This window comes from Castanea sativa, chromosome 5, assembly GCF_040712315.1.
Source record: "Castanea sativa cultivar Marrone di Chiusa Pesio chromosome 5, ASM4071231v1".
NCBI lineage: Eukaryota > Viridiplantae > Streptophyta > Magnoliopsida > Fagales > Fagaceae > Castanea > Castanea sativa.
This window is the reverse complement of record NC_134017.1, coordinates 6,173,729-6,195,628: the sequence shown is the minus strand read 5'-3', so window position 1 is coordinate 6,195,628 and position 21,900 is coordinate 6,173,729. Positions and strand designations below refer to the sequence as shown.

Genomic DNA, 21,900 nt, shown 5'->3' with positions numbered 1-21,900 from the left:
AAGGTCCCTTTTGGAAACATGTTGGAAACATGTTATAAAACTATATATATATATATATATATATATATATATATATATATATATACACACACACACTTTGAGATATGGTAACTAGGTTCTTCGGGTAATCTGGACAAGTTGGCAACGAAACATAGCTTTGAGTAAGATACGCATGCAAACAAGAAGGGGAAGAAGGAGAGTCTATTTGATTGGATATGTATATGGAAGAGTACATTCGGCATAGATTTTATTTATATTTAAGTAAGATAAATAAGTAAAAGAAAACATATAAAATGACTGAGTCCAAATTTATAATTAAATTTTTGAGTTAAGTATGGTCCCTACCAAGGAAGTTGATACCATATTGAAAGTCATTTTGTTTTGGTCAGAGAAATTAAAATTTTCAATACTATGAGAGACCCGCTCAAATGGGATGTCAAAGGTTGTTCTATTTTTTTTTTTTTAAATTAATAATTTTCAACTTGTAAAATAATCATGAATTTATAAAGTGAATTGCAAACATGTGCAAAAAAAAAATGACTGAAAAATTCCATAGGAAAGGAAACATAAAAAGACTTTGAAGATGAATTTTTATTACATAAATATTGCAAAATAGAAAGAAGAGGCAAACCCAAAAAAAAAAAAAAAAAAAAAAAGAAGATGTCAACAAAATTTTTTCAAAAGTCTTGAAACTCATAGCAAGCATAAATTTTGATACAGCTATGTACACAATTTCTTAAATTCCATTGTTCCTTTTTTCTTTTTTCTTTTTTTCTATTTGACATAGTCTACCACTTTCTTCTCGTAGAATATCTTCCTTCTATTAATGTTAAAAATTATATTGTTTTTTTCTTTTAATTTTTATAGAAATGATTGTGAGAAGTTTTAAGAATAACTCGTACATGATAACTGATAAGTAGTTTTTTTTTTTTTTTTAAAACACTGTGAATTTAAGTGGGTAAGAAACATGAGTTAGTGAGATTTTAAAATGGAACACAATTTTAAATAATTATTGTAGTAAGTGAATAAGAAATATATAAATAGATAGATAAATAAAGAATAAAAAATATTGTAATTTTTGGAGTATTATTTTTAATCTAGAAAAGATATTATTCTTTTTTACAAAGAAGTAAACATGCATATGTTTTAATTTTTTATATAACTTTTTAAAAATATAATTTATAAGTGGATAAAGCAATTTAAAAACCGCCAAGAGAGTGGTCATATTTTGTGGGCAATGTTTAGAGATGTATTTTTCCTGATTTGTCATATAGTTTTGTCTTTACTTTAGTTTTTCAATTTTTTTTAGCACATTTTTGCAATTTACTTATTTGTGTATTCACTTTGTATGTAACTGTATGATTACTTTACTACTTAAAAATTAGTAATCATAGAAGAAGAAAAAAAATAGAAGTCTCTGAACATGAATTTATATAATTAGAGTTTAACGACCCAATTTTTTTTTTTTTTGTATATAGAAATATATTTAACTTATGTTTTTGTTATCAACTTATATAAATTAATCTAACTAATTAGTATCTAAATTGTTTCTCTTTTTTATGCAAGATATGTCTTAGCTATTTTAAGCACAAGTCCATTGACCACCCAATGAATTCCTAAGAATTTAAAAATGAAAAACAAAATAAGGAAAGAGTGATTAAGTTATTTGAATAAAGAAGGGAAAAAAAAACATTTAAGAAGAAAGAGAATTGGTGGTTAACAATAAACAAAACAATTTAGGACAATGTTTGGCTATAAACTTAGTTGTAATCTAAGGCAATAACTTCCTTTAAAAATAAATTAACTTTGTAAAATATTTTAAAAATCTAACTATTGAATTATATATTCTTTACGCTTTTAAGACACATGTCAAATATTTTGCCAATCAGATGTTTTTACTATATGATTCATAACCTTATTTTTTATGCATAATTTTAGACTACAGAAATTGAAATTTAAATAATTGATTAATGACAAAACCATAGATCTTTAATCTTCTAAAATTTTGCCAAAATTTAAAATTTTAACATAGAGAATATAGGAAGTTAATGCAATTCAAAGATAGGTTTACCAAAATTCACATCCAATAAAAATATATTGAGTAAAAGATATGTATGTCCAAACATATACTATATACCATAAACCATAGGCTGCAACAAAATCAATTAGGGCAGTACCAAGTGTGCATTTTGTATCCCACATAAAAAACTTTATTTGGGATGCAGACAAGGACGAAACACTAAGTTTTTAGCTTTGGATTCCAAAGCATGAACTAATTAAAAAAAAAAAAAAAAAAAAAGGAATTGTGCATACACATATCTAGTTTTTAGATTGTATATTCTTAAGATGTATATTACAATCCTTGTTAATCGGATGATATTTACTATTTGATCTATAAAATTATTTTTATGCATAATTTTAGACTATAAAAACTTGAAATTTAAACATTTAAATAATAACATAATTATTGATATTTGATCTTTTGAAAATATTGCAAATATGAAGGATATAAGAAAAAAAAATGCTATCTAATGGTTAATTTTATTAAAATTTACATCCAATAAAAGGAAATTGTATTTGGTTCTATGTAGAAAATTTTATTCAAAAATAATTATAATGAATGGTATTGTGTTTGACCAAAAGGGGGGGGGGGGGGGGGAAGAAGAAGAAGAATGATATTGCAATTGTAGAACACTTTTTTTTTACTGATAATAAATAAAATTAGATGGGTTGCCTTTAATAAATTTATTTTAATTAAATCATTAAATTTTATGTTTGTTGTCAACAGAAAAAAAAAAAAAAAAAAGGTTAAAATCAAGTAGTTCTCTTGATATTATACACACTACGACTAGGAGTTACCAATAATTATCAAAACTCTGGTCAATATCAATGTGGAACTACTATTTCGGTGGATCATTTGGTTGTTTAATCTGTCATTAAACCATGATAACTTTGAAAAGATTGTTTTATCTTACTAAAAACTAATACAATTTTATTTTATTTTTAGCAAAACCAATTTACACTTTTGATTTCAGTGAATCTTCATCAAAATATCTTTTTAAAATATTAAAATGATATTTTATTTAATTTTGTAGTATTAAAAAATATTGTTTAATATTTGACTGAGCATGTGGAAGGAAAGATTAATGTTGAAAAAAAATTAATAATTGATAGGCAAAAAATGTATTGACTCTTTTGGCAAATTAATTAATTAATTAATTATTTAAGTTAATTAATTAAGTCAATTTAACATGCAATAGCGTCATAGCACCAACAAATTACCAATTAAACTAAATGCAACGGAAAATAAATTTGACACAGTGATTTATTTATGTATGGGGAAAACCTCCGAGGTAAAACTCTATCGGGTGATTTTAAAGTTACCACTCATGAGAATCCACTATTATCAAAACAAGCAGTTACAAGTAAAATGAATTTTAGTACCTAAACCAATCTACAGTTGAACATTTACCTCAATAGTCAATTGGACATGTATTGTAGCGGCAATCTCTCCTTTCAATGCACAAATCCCAATACGTGACTAACCAATGATGCACGGATCTCAGTACGTAATTAACACATTAACTTGAGGAAAATGTTAGCTACAAAGTTTTTTAGTTCATCAACATGAAGATCAAGAAGCTCTTTGGTCACAAAACCCTTGGCGTAAAGACGTAGGAACTTCTAGAGAGAAAGATGAATTATGGCAATTTCTGTCTCCGGTTACAATATGCGTGTAACAACAAGTGCAACAACCTTGAGACGACCCTTAAAATAATCCTTATATATGTCTAGGGTTATAAGAAAAGAAACCCTATACAAATACTCATGAATATGCGTGTAATAAAATTTGAAAATTCTGATTTCGTAATTCTTGACAAATACAGCTTCTGTCGAGCTTCAACATTAATTCTCGATAGATAGGCTTCTGTCGAGACATCTGTCGAGTTTTAATGAACAACACTTCGTCACTTGTTTCTTACACAGATTTGTATGGTTTTAACACTTGACTTTGAGCAACATGTTTCTTGAAATCTTAAACCATCTTAGATCTACCCAGTTACAAGTAAAGTAGGTTTTGTCAAAGGATTAGCCAATTACATCAAATATGTCCTTAACAATCTTCTCCTTTGGCAATCCGTGACAAAACCATAATAAACAAATGAATCATGAGAGAAGTCTTAAATCACTAAACTCATAATCACTTGTTGAATTTCAAAACAAATCTAACCCTAACACAAACTATTGAAAAACTTTGCAAGAAGAGAGTTCATGGCATGGTAAACTTTAACAACCTGTCTTTCTAAAACACTTACACAAAACTCATCAAGGCATCTTGTGTGAAACAGAAATAAAATATGCATATATAAAGAAACATGTGTATAAAGAGATAAAAGAAACAATACATGAAGAGATAGGTGAAAGAACATACATCACAACATATATATATATATATATATATATATATATATATATATATCAAAACATAAGTACAATGTATGCCTATAGATAAATGGTCACAAGACCAGTATACATGAGGTAAAAGTAAAGAAAGAAAAGAAATACATAAGAACCTCACTACATCCCTCAAAAAATGTACAGACACTCCTCCTACCAAAAATTTCCTATACTAACTCTCCCCCTAATTACAAGACTACTCTCAACCAAAATTACTCCCCCTTTTGTCACGAATGACAAAGGGCAAGTCACTGAGAGGGCGTCATCTCATCATCGCTGGAAGAGCTAGCATCCTCATCACCATCATCACTATCCTCACCATCCTCATCTGTCGAAGCTTCTAGAGAAGGAGATGGAGAAGCAACAAAGCGACCAAGGCGAGCTTGTCATTGACACGGGTATTCACCTGACACAACTCATCAGAAAGAGTGTTTAAAGTTGAGCATCCATGCGCTGAAGCTGTGCCATTATAGCCTCTAGGGGCACATCACCGGTCGAGGAAGAAGGAGCAAAGGTGGATGGAACAACAGAAGCTACAGGACTGGTAGACTCCACACGTCGCTGCTTCAGTCGTTGTGCTATATGACCGACACGGGTGTTCACCTGACACAACTTATCCGAAAGAGTGTCAAGGTGAGCATCCATGTGCTGAAGCTGTGCCATGATAGCCTCTAGGGTCACATCACCAATCGAGGAAGAAGGAGCAAAAGTGGATGGAACAGTAGAAGCTACAAGACTGGCAGACTTCATATGTGGCTGCTTCAATCAAAGTTGAGCCTCGCTCTTCCGAACAGAACCAACACTAGTGGCACCTATAGTAGTGAAGTAAGGAGAATCAAGAATGGAAATGGAAAAGTGGCGAAGGATTTGTGTGATAGCCGAAGGAAAGATGAGCTTATTACGGATCGCCGTATCCTGATAGAAATCAAGAATAGAGGTGATGAAGTGAGAAGGGAAGTCTATAGAGAGGTCCTCAAGAAGAGATAAAAGAAAACGAGCACGAGGCTCTATGATAGAGTTATAGTGAGACAAAAGAGTAAGAATGAATGTTATCACCATGTTAAGGAACCTTGGGCTTTTGGCAAAGCCCAAGCATGGGGTGTTTAGCTTACCACCCCATGTGGAAGGTGTCTCACAAAAGTGAGATAGTAGCTCGTCTTTGGACACAGTCTTAAAACGCTCATAGCCAAGGTAGTTAGGATGCGCTACCCTAGGTATATGAAGTACCTCGGATATAAAATCCAAAGTAACTACGATACGTGCACTTCAAATGTAAGTAGCAAACTGAGCTATAGAGGTATCGATGCCGTGTATATTGAAGTAAAACTCCTGTATAATCACGACGGGGCACCTCAACAGACTCTCACAGAAAGAAGCCCAACCCTAGGTCCGAATGAAGGCGGGGAGAGGAGTGTCGGAAAGTTCGAAATAATGACTTGGCGTTTTATATGAACGCCACTTTGCTAAAAGTTCTTCAATAAGTTCTTTCGGGCCTTCTCATCACGGAACCAAACGTGAAGAAGGGAGAGATTAGAAGAAGAAGACTCAAAACCTCGAAGAGGGTTCTGAGCCAGAGTAGATTTACGTCTTTTGGGTGCTATGACACAGTCTATCCGTCAGAGAGAAAGAGAGAGAAACACATCACAAACCAGAAATAGAAAGGAAAGAAAAGAGACATATGTATGAAATATGCATGAACATGTGACATGCAAAATTTAAGTGCATCATGGGCAAAACCCAATCCAAACCTACCAACACACAATTCACATTTAATCAAACACACATCTAAAATACATGAAACATGGTTATAATGCAACAAGAGTACAATGCATGATCATATAACATCAATTTCACACAACCCAACCCAAAAATTTCAAGAAAAACTTAATAACACCAAAAGTGTTGAAAACCTCCCAAAAACCTAGGTCTAAATGCATGAAATGCATGAAAAAAGAGAGATAAAGAAGACTTACCAAGTAATTCAAACTTGGAATAGGTCGAAAACAAGATGGGTAGAGGGATTTTAGAGAGAAAGATGGTTTTAGGTTGAGAGAGAGGTGTTTTCAGTCAAAGAGAGAAGTGAGAAAAGAAATCTGATTCATGCTTAGCCTATATAAGGAAATTGCAGCTTGATGGATCAAAGTATCTGTCAAGATTTGTTGAGCACTAAATCTCGAAAGAAGTGAATCTATCAAGGTGCTGTCAACGGAAAAAATACTTCGATGGATTGAGAAGCTGTCGAGAATCTATGCTAGACAGAGAGCTTAGAAAAATTGGCTCAATGGATCAAGAAGCTGTCAAGATTGCGTTAAAAAGAACCCCAGAAATCTTGATGGATCGAAGATCTGTCGAGATTCTATTGAGGTTGAAGAAAGAAAGCTCGATAGAAGAGAAATCTGTTAAGATCTATCGAAAAGCTATCGAGCTTGAGAAAAAAGAGTTTTTCAAGGAGGAAAAACACACAACGATGAATGCAACAAGCAAGCTACTCAAACAAAGATTCAAGCAACATATTAAGCTCTCAAAACATCTTTCATCATAAATGCAAAGCATTCAGAGATCCAAAAACACATACACACTAAACAAGTCTAACCAATTTTATATTTCAAAAATAAGTTAAGATAATTTAGTGAGTATATATTAACACATATATTCCTTGTGATGGCCAAATCACATTGTACATGCATATGTATCGAAAATAGCAAAGAATTTTTGCATGTTGTGTGTGAAAACATAACAAGTTTGCACAAGTTTCTAATATTATGACAATTTGAGATACGAGAAAATCAAAAACACTTACACACAATCATAACTGTTTGATGGGGACTATCACCTTCAAGGTACATCCTATAATTCTCACATCTCCTAGAAACACACTTGCAACCATATTTAAAAGCATTTAGATTCTTTTTGCTTTTGATTTTCTTTGCATATTTTTCTTTTTCTTTTTCTTTTTCTTTTTGAGCATAGCATGCATGGGCATATAAGGGAGAGAGAAGAAATACCCAATTATGTAAGCTTAAACATCACAATTTTGCTATGCCGAAGCACACAGCTATTATACATGATTGGCAGGCTTTAATGATGAGATGGTTATTTACACATTTCTTTTAGGTTATTTTAGTCATTCCTATCAAAAAGAGTGATACGAGTGTTAAATATAAGAGAGTACTTAATCGTACTCATCACAAACACGAGCCACAAAGCTCACTTGCTTAGTTGTGCATTAAAGTGCTCATCTAAGTTACAAGAGATACAAAGTTTAGAAAACTGTTTCAATGGCCATCCAAAGTATAGAAGTACCAATATACAAAATAAAGCAAAACTAAAAAACAAATAAACAAAAACATGTTAAACAAACAAAGCATAAAACTAGATTGACTCAAAAACAAGAAAGTAAAACAAATAAGTAATGCAACATCAAATGGAGAGAGAGAAAAAAAGTGACTAAATCACTTTGAGCCTTTTTTTTTCACACCTTGGAAGAACCTTTCCTTTGATCTGGTGTTAAGGGGGGAAGAATTGAAACTATTCAAGTTCGAAAGGAACATGAGGGCCTTGAGAAGATCTACAAGAGGGGCCAAAGAGGATGGAAACTAATTTTGGTTTTCGGACAAGAGCATACTATTACTTTGTTGAGTGGCTAACCACTTGTAGCAATTTGGACGAGTATGCCCTGAAACTCCACAATGATGACAGAAATGCGGCTTCTTTAGTTGAGACTTCTTGTTTTTAGCCTTATTGTCTTTCTTAGCCCTAGGGTTTCTAGTCTCTTTCTTCTCTATCTTAGGGGTGCTCCTAGAATAGATTTGCCGTTGTCTATGTTCTCACTAGCTATATCAGTTTTAGATTTATTGTTCTCAGAATTAACATTATTAACAGTTCTACTAGAAGATTCAATATGAGAAGAATTAGAAATTTCATACCCCGAGCTGGTTCTGTCAAAAGTTGATTTCTAGAGGTTCAGCATTTCGTGCAGCATTTCATTCAGCTTTGCACTGGAAGTTCTTTCCAATTGAGCTCTAGCTTGGAACAATTCTGCTTCAAGCTTCTTGGTTCTTTCAGCCAAGAAATTGTTCTCAAAATGCAGTGCACTAATGACTTGGTTGGCTTCATCAACCTTGGTAGAGAGCTCTTCTCGTTCCAGCTCCACTTCACTAAGCTTCTTAGTCGATAGCCTATTCAATTTCTCGTGCTTTTCAGACACCTTGTATAACTTTGCATAGGCTATACAAATGTCATCCTAATCATCCATCTTCTCGAACTTAGATTCCACCAAGTCCTCTTCTTCATCCACTTCTTCTACGATCCCCTCAGTAGGACCCATTGTGGCAGTGAAAGCATTCAAGATTCCCTCGTCATCACAATCATCTATCTCAAAATCATGTTCGGTGTCACTCAAAGTAGCAGCAAGAGCCTTGCTTTTCCTAGTCAACTTGAGATATGTTGGACATTTTTGTTTCATGTATCCAAAACCTTGACATCTAGAGCACTTTAGTTCGAAAGGAATGGTATACTGACCGCTATCTTTAGCATCCTTCTTCCCTCTATCTTGACTTTTAAATTGAGAAGAGACTCATCTATCTCATTACTCTTGGCCTTCAGTGCCATGCTCTTGCTTTTGCTTCCTTTCCAGAGTCTAGTCAAACCCAATTCATAGGTTTGCAAGTTGCTAACCAGCTCCATTAAAGGAATAGAATCAATATCCTTTGATTCTTCAATGGTAGTGATCTTGGCATGAAATCTCTTAGGCAGAGACTTTAGCACCTTTCTTACAACCTTGGGTTCGAGAATGGTTTCTCCAAGATTAAAGGTTGAGTTGACTATGTCCTTTAGCTTGTCATAGAACTTATCAAACGACTCATCCTCCTCCATTTTTATCTCCTCAAAGCTAGTAGTGAGCCTTTGGAGTTTTGAATCCTTGACAGCCTTAGTCCCTTTATAGGTTGTTTGGAGGATAGTCCATGCTTCCTCAGCAGTTTCAGTTGAGGATAATCTTCTTGAACTCCTCGTTGGTCACCACACTGAATAGTGCATTCAATGCTCTACTGTTGAAGTTTGCCACTTTGATCTTTGCATTATCTCAATTAGCTGGCACTTCCTTTGGCTTAGTCCAGGCAATTTCCACAGCTTGCCACACTTTTTCATCTAAAGACTGCAAGAAAGTTCTCATGCGTACTTTCTAATATGTATAATTAGTACCATCAAATAAAGGACGTGTAATAAGAGATTTTCCTCTATCCATGACAAACAGGGGTTAAAGGATCATACAACAAAGATTAACCCTAATCAGAGTGTGCCCGCTCTGATACCACTTGATAGACCAAAAATGTATTGACCTATTTGGTAAATTAATTAATTAATTATCCAAGTTAATTAATTAAGTAAATTTAACATGCAATAGCGTGGTAGCACAAACAAATCACCAACTAAATTAAATGCAACGAAAAATAAATTTGACACAGTGATTTGTTTTCGAATGGGAAAAACCTCCGAGACAAAACCCTACTGGGTGAATTTAAGGTCACCACTCCCGAGAATCCATTATTATCAAAACAAACGGTTACATGTAAAAAGAGTCCCAATACCTAATACCAACCTACTATTGAACCCTTACCCCAATACCCAATTAAACTTGTATTGTAGTGGTAATCTCTCCTTTCAATGCACAAATCCTAGTACGTGACTAACCAATGATGCATGGATCTTAGTACATGACTAACACACCAACTTGAGGAAGATGTTGCCTGTAAAGTTCTTCAGTTCATAAACATGAAGATCAAGAAGCTCCTTGGTCACAAAACCCTTGATGTAAAGGCGCAATAGCTTCTAGAGAGAAAGATGATCTAGGGTAATTTTCGTCTCTAGTTACAATATGCGTGTAACAACAAATGCAATAACCCTGAGACGGCCCTTAAAATAGTCCTTATATATTTCTAGGGTTGTGAGAAAAGAAACCCTACATAAATACTTAAGGATATGCGTGTAATTAGATCTAGAAGTTCTAATTTCGTAATTCTCGATAGATTCAGCTTCTGTCGAGCTTCAACATTAATCATCGATAGATAGATTCCTGTCGAGACATCTGTCGAGATTTAATGAACAACACTTCTTCACTTGTTTCTTAGACAGATTTGCATGGTTTTAACACTTGACTTTGAACAACATGTTTCTTGAAGTCTTAAATCATCTTAGATCTACTTAATTACAAGTAAGGTGCATTTTGTTAAAGAATTAGCCAATTACATCAAATATGTACCCAACAATAATAAATGACTAAAATAATAAAAAAGAAACTTAAGGGATAAAAGACAACTCATCAAACTTAAATCTAAAATGTGTAATTTGTAGTTTAGGAAAAAAAAATGTATATCCAAATTCAAGAGATTGCTCATATAAACAATCTACCAAGTACCAATTTCAATAGTTCACCAAAAAATGTTCCCTACCAAATGCAATAGACACTGATAAAATCATCGATTAACATGGTTTTGCCAACTGCTAGTCATGAACAGTATCATGTGGTCATCTCCACATGCACGTAATGGTGCCTCAAGTCCATCATATCTTTATGCATTTAACATAATTGATGATGCACTACATTGTTAGTAGATGCGATTGTCTAGATGGAATGAAATTCAATTGTAATCTGCAAAAAAAAAAAAACAATGAGATGTTCCTTCTTCTAGTAATATCGGTGTGGTGCCAACCAATAACCCTGCAATGGTAAAGTCAAATACTTGAGAGAAAATGATAATAGGATAATAATATTATAGGTAAATATGTGTGTACCTTTCTCTTATTTTGGAGTGGTTTATGTAACTTATCCTTTTGTATCCATTGGGAGTCTTTAATGGCTCTATTCCTGCCCCTGGAAACAAATTGGTGGCCTTAATGAAGTTCATGATGGGGTCGGCAATGGTCTTGTCTTTGTTATGTGCATTAAATGCTTGTTTAATGTATTTATATCTTCCAATATTGATTGAACAACCTTTATTTATGTACTCATCATTTGCCCCCTATTCCTTGGTCATCACTATTTATTTTGACGACTATAGGAATACGAGAGGTCATCTTGCTTTCCGAGTTAGTTGAGACCCTTGAGATTTCATTCTATTCGTATTTCATGGGACATGAAATTGCTAATCAAGTCGTAGCCACATGTCACACATTCACTAGATGGACATGGGTATACCTTTTTATGTACCCTTTCATTTTCCCATGTTTTAGTTTTTAGGAGTGCCCTTAAAAACTCCCCCCCCCCCCCTCTCTCTTCTTCCTTCTTCTTCCCCAACTTCTTTTGCAATATCTCTTCGTTCGAGCTCAAGCTTATAACCTTTTCCTCAGGTATGGTTTTTCTCTTATCCACCCTCATTTTTTATGCATTGATGGTTGATTACACTAAGACTAGGCATCTATGCCTTATGTTTCTTTCTTTTTAGCTCGTCTTGGAGCTTCTCTTGAGTCTTCAAGTGGTCATCATCCAAGGTATAGGCTTTTTGCGTCTCAAGACTGTGCTCCTAGGTCGGTTTTAACTGGGTTATTTCCTTTGTTGCATCAGTCTTTGAATTGTTATCATTTGTTGTGTGAGATGTCTCTAGAAGGGAGAGTGGGTTTTGAGGTTTGGTTGAGTGAATTAGATACTAGGTTATAGTCTAGTGATCAACTCGTCGCAATGGAGGTAGATATTGTTGCCTCTAAACCTTTGCCTTCTTCACTACCTATGATTCTTCAAGCTCTCAAGGAGTCTTATACCTTGAAAGAGGAGCATGTCGGATTAGGAATAGGTTTCAATTTCCTAGGCATTCTAGAATTCGTCTTCTGTGTTCAAATGAGAAAGCTTGTGCTTTTGCTCATGGTGAAGTCTAGTTCTACAAAGCTAACTTCTTGAGTGGCCTTAGGCTTCCTGTTAATCCATTTATCATGGAGCTTCTTCATCGTCTAAACATAGCTCCTAGACAACTCATGCCTAACTCATGTAGAACTGTCATTAATTACATGGAGATTTGGTTGTCCGTTTATGAGGGAGATATGATTAGTATAGACGAATTCTTATATTTGTATTGTCTAAAGGAGTCAAAGTAGTTTGGGTCTTGGAATAGAAAGTCTAGAGTTGCGGTCGACTTTCCTTCTTCCTTTTGTAATTGGAAATCCAGATATTTCTTCATTTCCGATAGTGGTTGGGAAACTCCTTCTATTGAAATTTGGGGTGAATTTCCCATATTGCTACATAGGTGGGAGATTCCCATACTCAATGTGTTGTCTTTATCCTTTTTAACATCTTTATCGTTTAACACTTATCCCGATCATCTATTGTTTGTACCTTTCTCTTATTTTGGACTGATTTATATAACCTCTCCCTTTGTATTTGTTAGGAGTCTTTAATGGCTCTATTCTTGCCTATGGTGACGTATTGGTTGACGAAATGTACAATTAGAGTTTTGTTATTAATTAATTTTGGTATTTAATTTGAAATTTTCGGAATTTTAGGTTTAGGGTGCTTATTTATTTGTTTTATTTGCTTTTAATGTTTTTTAGGTCAAGTTTGGTTCCTAGTATGGTTAGGTATTAATTAGGATTTATTTTAGAATATAGATTTTTTTGTTAGTCGAGTTTAATGGAGCCCTTAAATAGGCCTCCAAGTTTGTAAACATTTTTCATTATTATTGATATTAATAAAATTTAGACTTTCATACACTAATTCTCTAGTGGACTCCAAAACTCTTTCTCATTGTGGATTCAACGAACCCTCGTGGATTTAAGGTTATTTTTAGAAGTAAACATGTTATGTTACTTGTATTCTCGAAGTAGTCGTGTTCTGTTTCTTGTCATTTCCACATCCCGCATTAGTTGATATTAGAGTCTTGTCCTTACCCTAGTCTGATGGCTACTAAATGTGATGGTAGCATTTTTAGTAACTCAAAGGTTAAAGCAGAAGTCCTTAGGAAGGAATTCATTCAACTTCAACATGATATCCTGCAAGTATTACGTGAATTACAACCAGCAGTCCCTCTTGTCAGGATATCCTCCTAGAGGAACACCAATAGACGCACTCCTAAATATATATAAAATAAAATAAAAATAAAATAAAATAACTCCATTCTTTGATGGAGAGATGCGTAAGTTAGATTTTATTGATTAGCTTCTTGATTTGGAAGAGTACAGCTTGCATTGAATAAATTGAATGGTGAAGTAGAGGAATGGTGGGAAGACATACAAATTGATAGAAAGAGTCAAGATAAGCATCCAATTCGGTCTTGGCAAAGAAGGAAAAAGGTGTTGGTTGATTTATGTTTTTGTCATGATTATTATTATATACTAGATTATACAAATGTTAATTATAGATCTATATATTCATATGATTCAAGAAAAGAAAAATGTTTAAGGGTCAACAATATGAAGTCAATTTCTAAAGAAACTATTGAAGAAAATCAAATCTTATTATAACAAGTTGAAAATGTGTGTAAAGATAGATTGCATGAACATTATTTTGAAGCCAATGAGGAAAAGATAGATGTTCTTAATACAGTTGGTGAAAATTGCAGTGAAGTAGATGATTGTGAGGTAAAAATTGTAGAGAACATTGTCCAAGATATTGATGAACCCAAATCAGGTGATTGCAAGTTTGATGCTCGTATTATTTCTGTGGTAGGCGATACACCAAAGTTGATTGATTTTGTTGGGGTTGAAAGATGTGCTTCAATCATCAACTCTCATTTGGTGAATATTGTCAATTGCATGAAGGCTAAAGAAAAAGAATTTGAAGTTAATTTGGTTCCTAATTAATTGATGAGTTACAAGTTTGTAAAGAAGTCTAAGGGACTCAAGTATTCCAACTATTTGTTTGCTTGGCATGAAAGATTTCAAATCTCAATTATCAACTAAAGAACAAGTTTCTTTTCAAGTGAAGGGGTCAGATCTAGGACATAATCTACAATTATACATTTTTATTTATTAATATTGGTATTTAATTTATAATTAATTTTAGGTTTAGGGTTATTATTTCTTTGTTTTCAAATGCTTTTAATGTTTTTTAGGTCAAATTTGGTTCCTATTATAGTTAGGTATTAATTATGATTTGTTTTAAAATATATTTCTTTGTTAGTTAAGCTTAATGAAGCCCTTAAATAGGCCTTTAATTTGTAAAAGTTTTTCAGTATTATTGATATTAATAAAAATTCAGACTTTTGTCTATTGTTTCTCTAGTTGATTCTAGAACCATCTCTCTTTGTAGATTTGAGGTTATTCTTAGAAATAAACATATTTTGTTTCTTATGTTTTTGAAGTAAACATGTTCTACTTTTTGTCACTTCTGCATCCTATATTAGGTTGGCAATGGTCTTGTCTCCATTTGTTTCCATTACGACTGTGCATTATATGCTTGTTTAGTGTATTTATATTGTCCATTCTTGATTGGACAAGAGATTTAAGATTCAATCTCCGCCTATACCAAAAACTGATTAATATCTCGGTCTGATAATAAAAAGTTATTATCACAAGTGGAAACTCTCTCTCAAAAAAAAAAAAAATATATATATATATATATATATATATATATATATATATATATATCTTATGTACCAAATACCAATATAATCATCCGTCAATGCATATATGAATTTGCTTACAAACGTAAATATAATGCTCCATCTGATATGACATCAAAGTTTAAATACAATAATTGTGGCACTAATTTTAACGAACTTGTAGACAATCTATATTGCATTATTAAATCAGACCACCAGAACAAAAGATCAAGTTGGACCATTGATCGTAAAATAATTAAATCACCTGTGTAATCAAGAACCGCATTACATACTTAAACTTTAGCACTGATAACAACACTCACAAACAAAATTATTTAGTAGAAATAGTGCAACAAAAATTATCATATGCATCAGCATTTATTTTGGCAATGAGACTCACATGCTGCTGTGACAGTCATGCCGCAAACGAGCGATACAGGAGATACTTTCTCCTTGAGCTGAACCTTGGTAACATGACCATTATTGTGGCTGCAATTTAAGTTGAAACCACGTTGATTCTGGTGGCAGCACTTAAACCTGATAGACATCTCCATGATCTCGGAGCAGTCAGGGCATTTTCTACAATCTGGGATCAATAATCCATCAATTTTTGGGATGTCAAAGTCGCGGCAAGGCAAACCATCCTTACGAAGTTGTTCGTTATAGTATTTCTCGAGACATACTTCAAAAGAAAATGCACTGTCGTTCAAACACTGCTTCCATTCATCAAAGTTCTTCAAGACTGTCAGAACTGTTGTACCATAACCACTGAACACCAATCTAGCCCCTTTGCACAGCACAACCCATCCTTTCGCATTCTTGTAAGAAAGCAACTTTTGGACTTCCATTGTCACTGTGTCCACTTCGGTAACCATGTGAGACTTGTATAAGGAAAAGTTGTCAATGAGCTTCCAGAAACGCCGTTGGATGCCACTGTCCTTTTCCACATTGAACAATGAAATTCTTGCACCCTTTACGTCATCAATAGCCAACCCTGTTGCTTCCTTACAAAATTCTTTGATCCATGTGAAATCCTTGCCTCCATAAAAGAAAATGTGCTTCTCCTCTTTGATCTGATTCAACAAGTTTTATTTAAACAGGAACATTAAAATTTGCTTCAAACTACTTTCATGAATATTTCCATGTGTGTGTAATTGACCAACTTATATTAATATCTTTGTATTTCTAATGGAAATATTCCAGATTTAATTTCCTGATTCATTCTCAATTATGAATCGAATTATCAAAAAATATTTATGATTATAGATTCTCCCACTCTTGTTGATGTACATTGAACATACATATAAATGTGGACATTAATAAAATTATGGACATTGTGCATATAAATTATATACAAAAGTGAAATTGAATAAATAAATAAATATATGTGTGTGTGAGAGAGAGAGGAAGAGAGCGCATGAGAGAGAGAGAAAGAACTTTACCCAAGTTGATATGTCAGCACTGAATTCAATCATTAAGGATCCAAACCAATCTTCCCTTTTGCGCAGTTCTTCATCTCTCCGATCAGTGAAAGGGAAGGCGCTTGTTCCCCATATCTTAATCATGTGGACTGCATTATAGTGTTCCACGGTCCCTTGTGAGTTCAACGCCACGATGATAGGCTCATTCTTGTAGTGCCACTGCTCCTTAACGTACTTGATAGCTGATATTGACGAAAAGTTTTGCACTACGAACCACGACATCTTAGACCGCAGCAACTCAAACTTCTTTTGCATTTCAATGGTCCACTGCTCCACAATTGGGATCCAAACAATCTTATACTCGTTGTTGCTTGTAACTTTTTCATAAATGGGGTTGAGAATCGAGACATATTCTGTGATGTTGTCCACGTCCATGCCCGAGAAGAACAACAGCACCTTCTTTGTTTTCACCGCTTCGAGGATCTGTTTGAGAAATACAATTATAAAAATTAAGCTATGTTAGCACAAACTTGCAGCCTCTTTATTTTGTATATTATTCTTTCTTTGCCTATTTACTCTTTTATTGCATATAAATTAGATCAAATACATGAATAGAGATATTTAATTGAACCAGCACAGACAGTCATGATGAAAACTTTACGGACATGCTTGGAAAATAGAAGTATATATAGAACCATAAATATATATATATATATATATATATATATATATATATATATATATGGACTAGACAATAAATTTTTTCTCCTAACGTTTAGATAGGCTATTTTTTGTGTAGGCACAATACAATATTGGCTTTGGCACATACTTGATTAACAACAACCGTGAATGCACTTTTCTAGGTTGAATATAACAAATCTTATTCAATTAACACAAAATTTGATAAGCATATTAAGAATATGTAATCCAACAATGACTTTTTGAAATTTTAATCTAATAAAAAGTTATTAGGTTGTATAACATTGCTTATAGAGTTACATTTGGTATAATCAACTAAATGTAAATTTATACAATATTACACCACTCACTATTTTTTTATTTAAATATTAATTTTAATAAATCTATAGTTGGATTCTTCTTATACCTTACATGCATAAAAAATTTCAAATGTTTAACATTGAAGTTTTTAAAAAATTTCTTGCATTGTAATATGGGTTTTTTGATCAAATAGTAAAAAATATTTAATTAACACAAAATTTGGTATATGTGATATTAACATAAATATTATGTAATCCAGCAATAGTATTTTAAAAATTGGAATTCAATAAAAAGGTATAAGATGGTTTGATATTGCTTGAGGTTTGTGTCTAAAAAGAAAATTTTACTCAAAATTACACAAGGTATAACTTAATCTTTGACTCTATATATACATTGTTTGTGTTGTTTAAAACATGTGATTAAAATTAGGCCTCCAGCAAGCTACTCTTTTTAGATGTGTTTGGAGTTCTGTAATCAAGCTTGAGTAGGGTAGGGGCTAGACTTAAATTAGTACCATTGTTATGGCCCTAGACTAGATTCGCCCCCTTAAGGATATTCAATTATAGGAATTTACATGTTAATTTCAAGCCAACTTGACAGTATCTTTTTTTCTTTTTTATTTTAGAAGAACTTGACAATATCTATTAATTTGATGATCAAGATTTCTTTTCTATATAATAGTATAAATGGTACCACATCATTTAAAATTTTAAATAATATAACATCATTTCTTGTTTTTATTTTCTTTTTGTAAAAATTAAATGTGAAACGCGGGCCAAGCATTTTATTTGAAAATGCTAAGGATCTTGGTCCCATTTTAGTATGGTATTACTGACTAGTTTATATAATGATAAAAATAGAATAAATAAAACCACGAAAGTATATATGAAAAGCAATTCAATCCCCAATAAATGTATACTGTAAAACTAACCAATTCGTTATGAAAAATTTTCACTTGTTGCCTGCTGTCGCTGGCAAAAAGTAGAACCTTCAAGACCTCAACGATGTCAAGCGGCTCTTTCAAGAATCTAATGAGCTTCCAATAAGCCTCTATTTTCTCTGCATTAAACAAAAATCTTTGGTCAGGAGTTTGAACATGTTTAAGTCAATTGGAAATATAGCATGTGCAACATATCATGGTAGCACTTGTTGGTAAAATAATGTAATAATGGAGGTGGCAACCGCATGCTTAATTTCTTCGGAGTAAAATTAGCCTGAGTGACTAACCTATTTCTTCATTGCAAAGTTGTATCTGCAACTTTAGTTTGACATGGATGGCATTAATTTTCTCGGCAAATCTCGAAAGTTCCTGTGTCTTTCTCCTGAAATTGTGAAACCATGGTTATTTGCATTAGATTTGTTAAATTCAAAGTTATGCAATTAAATTCACCATTTTCAAGTGGTTTAAGTTTTTTCAAACAAGTGATAAATTTATTATTAGAGCAGCAAATGGTGAACCCTCCTACTGTATCAAACCTTAATTATAAGGACTTACTCATCTTTAATGAGACAACACATCCGAGTCGTGCAAACTACAACAGTTATGATAGCCCAAAAAACGCATACTGAAATATTGTCCGTGGCTATTGAGAGTGCTGGTACATCCTTTGGATTATACTTAACACATCGTTCCTCCAACGTAACAATGCAATCAATGACATTCAATGTGTCCTTGATCAGTTTGTTAACTTCAACAATCTCACTCTCATGGTTATGATCAATGCTTGGCCGCGTTAGGAGAGCAGGTATTCCCTTCAAGATCCCCATTGACTTGGTGAGTTGGTCTGATGAGTGAAACTGATCAAGGTGTCTACAGAAGTCTCCATAGTCCAAAGTAAAAGCCGCAAGTGTCAACACTGCCCTCACATGCCATGAATAATTTTTGAGTTTTTCGAGTATTGACTTCGTTGTTTTGTAAGCAGTTTCCTCACTCGGATCCTTGCATACCATCTGACATTACATATATTCCATTATGAAAAATGCTATTCTTTGTAATTGGAAAAATAATAAAAGTACTACATTTTTGCTATAAAAGGCTTACAAAGTGACCTCGATATATGTGATTTATATCAAATCTATATCATGAAAAATAAAATCTTCATTTCTTTTTTAATACCCTAACATTGCTCTTATAATGATATTATTTATATTATAAAATAATTTCAGTGGTTAAAGCCAAGAGTTTAAACTATGTACTTTTAGCATAGATTCGCTTGTAACGGTAAAATAAGCAAAATTATACTTATGACTTGGTAGACAGGGCATGTGTTACTTTGGTGGCCATTGTGTATATGTCTTGGCAACAAATGGCATGCGAAAGACACTTGTCCATTATATAGGAAGATTTGAGGCAATAAAAGGAGGTTTGAGTTACTTGTCCAGGATAAAGCAACTAGAAGAAACTTGGCATTACATAGAAGAGGTTCTAGCTATAATTGATACATATACCCCCGCCCCCCCCCCCCCCCCTCTCTTCCTCCCTTGCTTTAAGGGTAGTTTTGGGTTGAAAATGATTACCATTCATACCTTAAAAAAGAGGTTTGGGCCATGAGGAAGAACATACAACCAAGCGCATCTTAGAGAACGAAGAGAACTTAAAGAAAACATGCCCTCTAGCTTAGAAGTATAGAAGTTTTTCTAGTAGGATTAGTTTAAGAGAAATCTTCTTACAGCAAATTTAGTGATCTTCAACCATTGTATTCAAGTAATTTTCAATTAGTTCCAAGTATTCTTTTATTAAGATTGTGCTCTTTGATTTAGTTGTAACAGTTTTCAATCCAAATTTATTTATGCATGTTATTGCTTTCATGTTTAGTGGAATCTTTCAATCACTAAAAATTCCTCTTAATTGAGGTGTGCATTTTACCAAACTCACAAAGTTAGATGCTTTCAAAAATAAATGCATCATATAATTTATTTTTTTCTACCAGATACCTCGTAGGAAAGCTCCTTGAGTGTACATAATGGTGGAATGAAGCTTGTTGCGATGACTCTTTCACCCTTGATCTCCATGTGTGGCTGTTTAGTACCCTAGAGTATGACCAAAATAACCAGAAGTGAGATTACTTAAACAATATATGCGGAGAGAATAGTTTTTTATTTAAAAAATCATTGTTTATTTCTTGAGTTTAACAATATGTTTGGATGAAAGGGAGAAGAGGGAAATAGAGAGAAAAGGTTAAGGGGATGGGGTAGGAGGGATTTAATTAACCTTATTTGTTTTTTTTTTCTTTTCTTTTATACAGTGAAAGAATGTAAGGTTTGAGGCATTTGGAAGGGTAAGATACCCATCAAAACCAATTTTTTCTAATTCCCTCAACTTGGGGATATTCTATTGGAGGCAAGGGGTTCCACTTATTCAAAAAAGTAAAAAAGTAATAAATAAATATAATTCAAATTTGTTCTTATGATATCAACTTCTATATAATTTTTTTAAGTTGAACAAAAAGCTGTATATCGTCAGTTATATAATGCCTTGACATTTCCTCCCATTTATATTATAATTTAACTATTCGAACAACAGGGAGGGATATTGTGCTTGTTATTTAATTTGCATTTCTTTTTTCCTACCATTTTTAAAGCCAAAATGGGAGCTTGAAAAACACATATGGTTGATGATTTTCAAAAAACACGTGTTAAATTTTTATACTCATCTCTATTCGATTTCAAAAGGACAAGGTCAAGAAGGTTATTTATTAAAGGAAGAGTTACCACAATAGTGTATCCCAACCTTCAGACAAGAAGTAGAAGATAACATTTATACAAATAAAATAATAAAAAAATAATAATAAATTAAGGAAGAAGAATAAGTAGTAGTAAAGAAAATTCTTATTAAAGAGCGTGTGCAGGGTGGTAACATATACATATACCCAAATCACATTGTCAGCAGCAATGGTAGCAGGTTTGAGAATGTTTGTGACAATAGCAAAGAGAGAGGCAACATCGAACTTTTCAGTAGTATGAATTCCGGGAACGCTAATTTCTTTCTTGATCTCATCGTCGGTCATTTGAAACGGCTTCTTGTTGCAGGCCATGGCTACACTGGGTATTACAAAACAAAGCTAGAAATTTAGGCCAGAAGAGAAGGGATAAGTTGGGTTGTTTGTGGTAATGGTGTGGTATAATTAGATTGGCTTATTGCCCTATTTATAGGATTCTAGCTTTGGGGGGGCTAAAGCATGAACTGATAACCCAAAATTGTTTTATGTTAAAAGGTGATTGTGTGTATTTCTTTTATTATTTAATATACTAACTTTAACTTTTGCTTTCTTGGCACCAGGATACATGTGGGAGATATGTGAATGATGTTGGATGACCCTGGTGGATAAAGCATTGGAGTGACAGCCATTACTTTGAAGGGTGATCTTGGGAGTAGAGAAAAAGAGTCGGAATGTTTGGAGAAGTATGTCTCCAAGGCTTTGATCTCTCTGACGGTCATATTTAACTAGTTTTACAAAATTAAGCTAATTTTAGAATTAATTTTCACAACTTTCTAG

The 21,900-nt window shown here is 33.1% G+C and overlaps 1 protein-coding gene across 2 annotated transcripts; it reads right to left on the bottom strand.

Moving 5' to 3' along the window:
• Positions 1-15,165: 15,165 nt before the first annotated feature.
• Positions 15,166-21,524, bottom strand: LOC142636729 (protein SIEVE ELEMENT OCCLUSION B-like). 2 transcript variants are annotated; one of them, XM_075811015.1, is made up of 7 exons: positions 21,274-21,524; positions 20,339-20,434; positions 18,900-19,354; positions 18,632-18,726; positions 18,336-18,463; positions 16,427-16,888; positions 15,166-16,057 (listed from the first exon to the last, which is right to left on the bottom strand). In XM_075811015.1, the coding sequence occupies exons 1-7, from the start codon at positions 21,436-21,438 to the stop codon at positions 15,356-15,358; spliced, it is 2,103 nt and encodes a 700-aa protein (XP_075667130.1). In that variant the 5' UTR covers positions 21,439-21,524; the 3' UTR covers positions 15,166-15,355. The 2 variants fall into 2 exon arrangements, with proteins under 2 accessions (XP_075667130.1, XP_075667131.1); XM_075811016.1 differs by lacking the exons at positions 20,339-20,434; positions 21,274-21,524 and adding an exon at positions 20,332-20,336.
• Positions 21,525-21,900: the final 376 nt, after the last annotated feature.

Coding starts and splice junctions, on each gene's coding strand:
- LOC142636729 (XM_075811015.1), bottom strand. CDS start 21,438: ATGGCCTGCAACAAGAAGCCGTTTCAAATGACCGACGATGAGATCAAG. Junction 20,435..21,273: donor CTGCTGACAATGTGATTTGG/GTATATGTATAT, acceptor GTCATACTCTAG/GGTACTAAACAGCCACACAT. Junction 19,355..20,338: donor TCAAGGAGCTTTCCTACGAG/GTATCTGGTAGA, acceptor ATGTAATGTCAG/ATGGTATGCAAGGATCCGAG.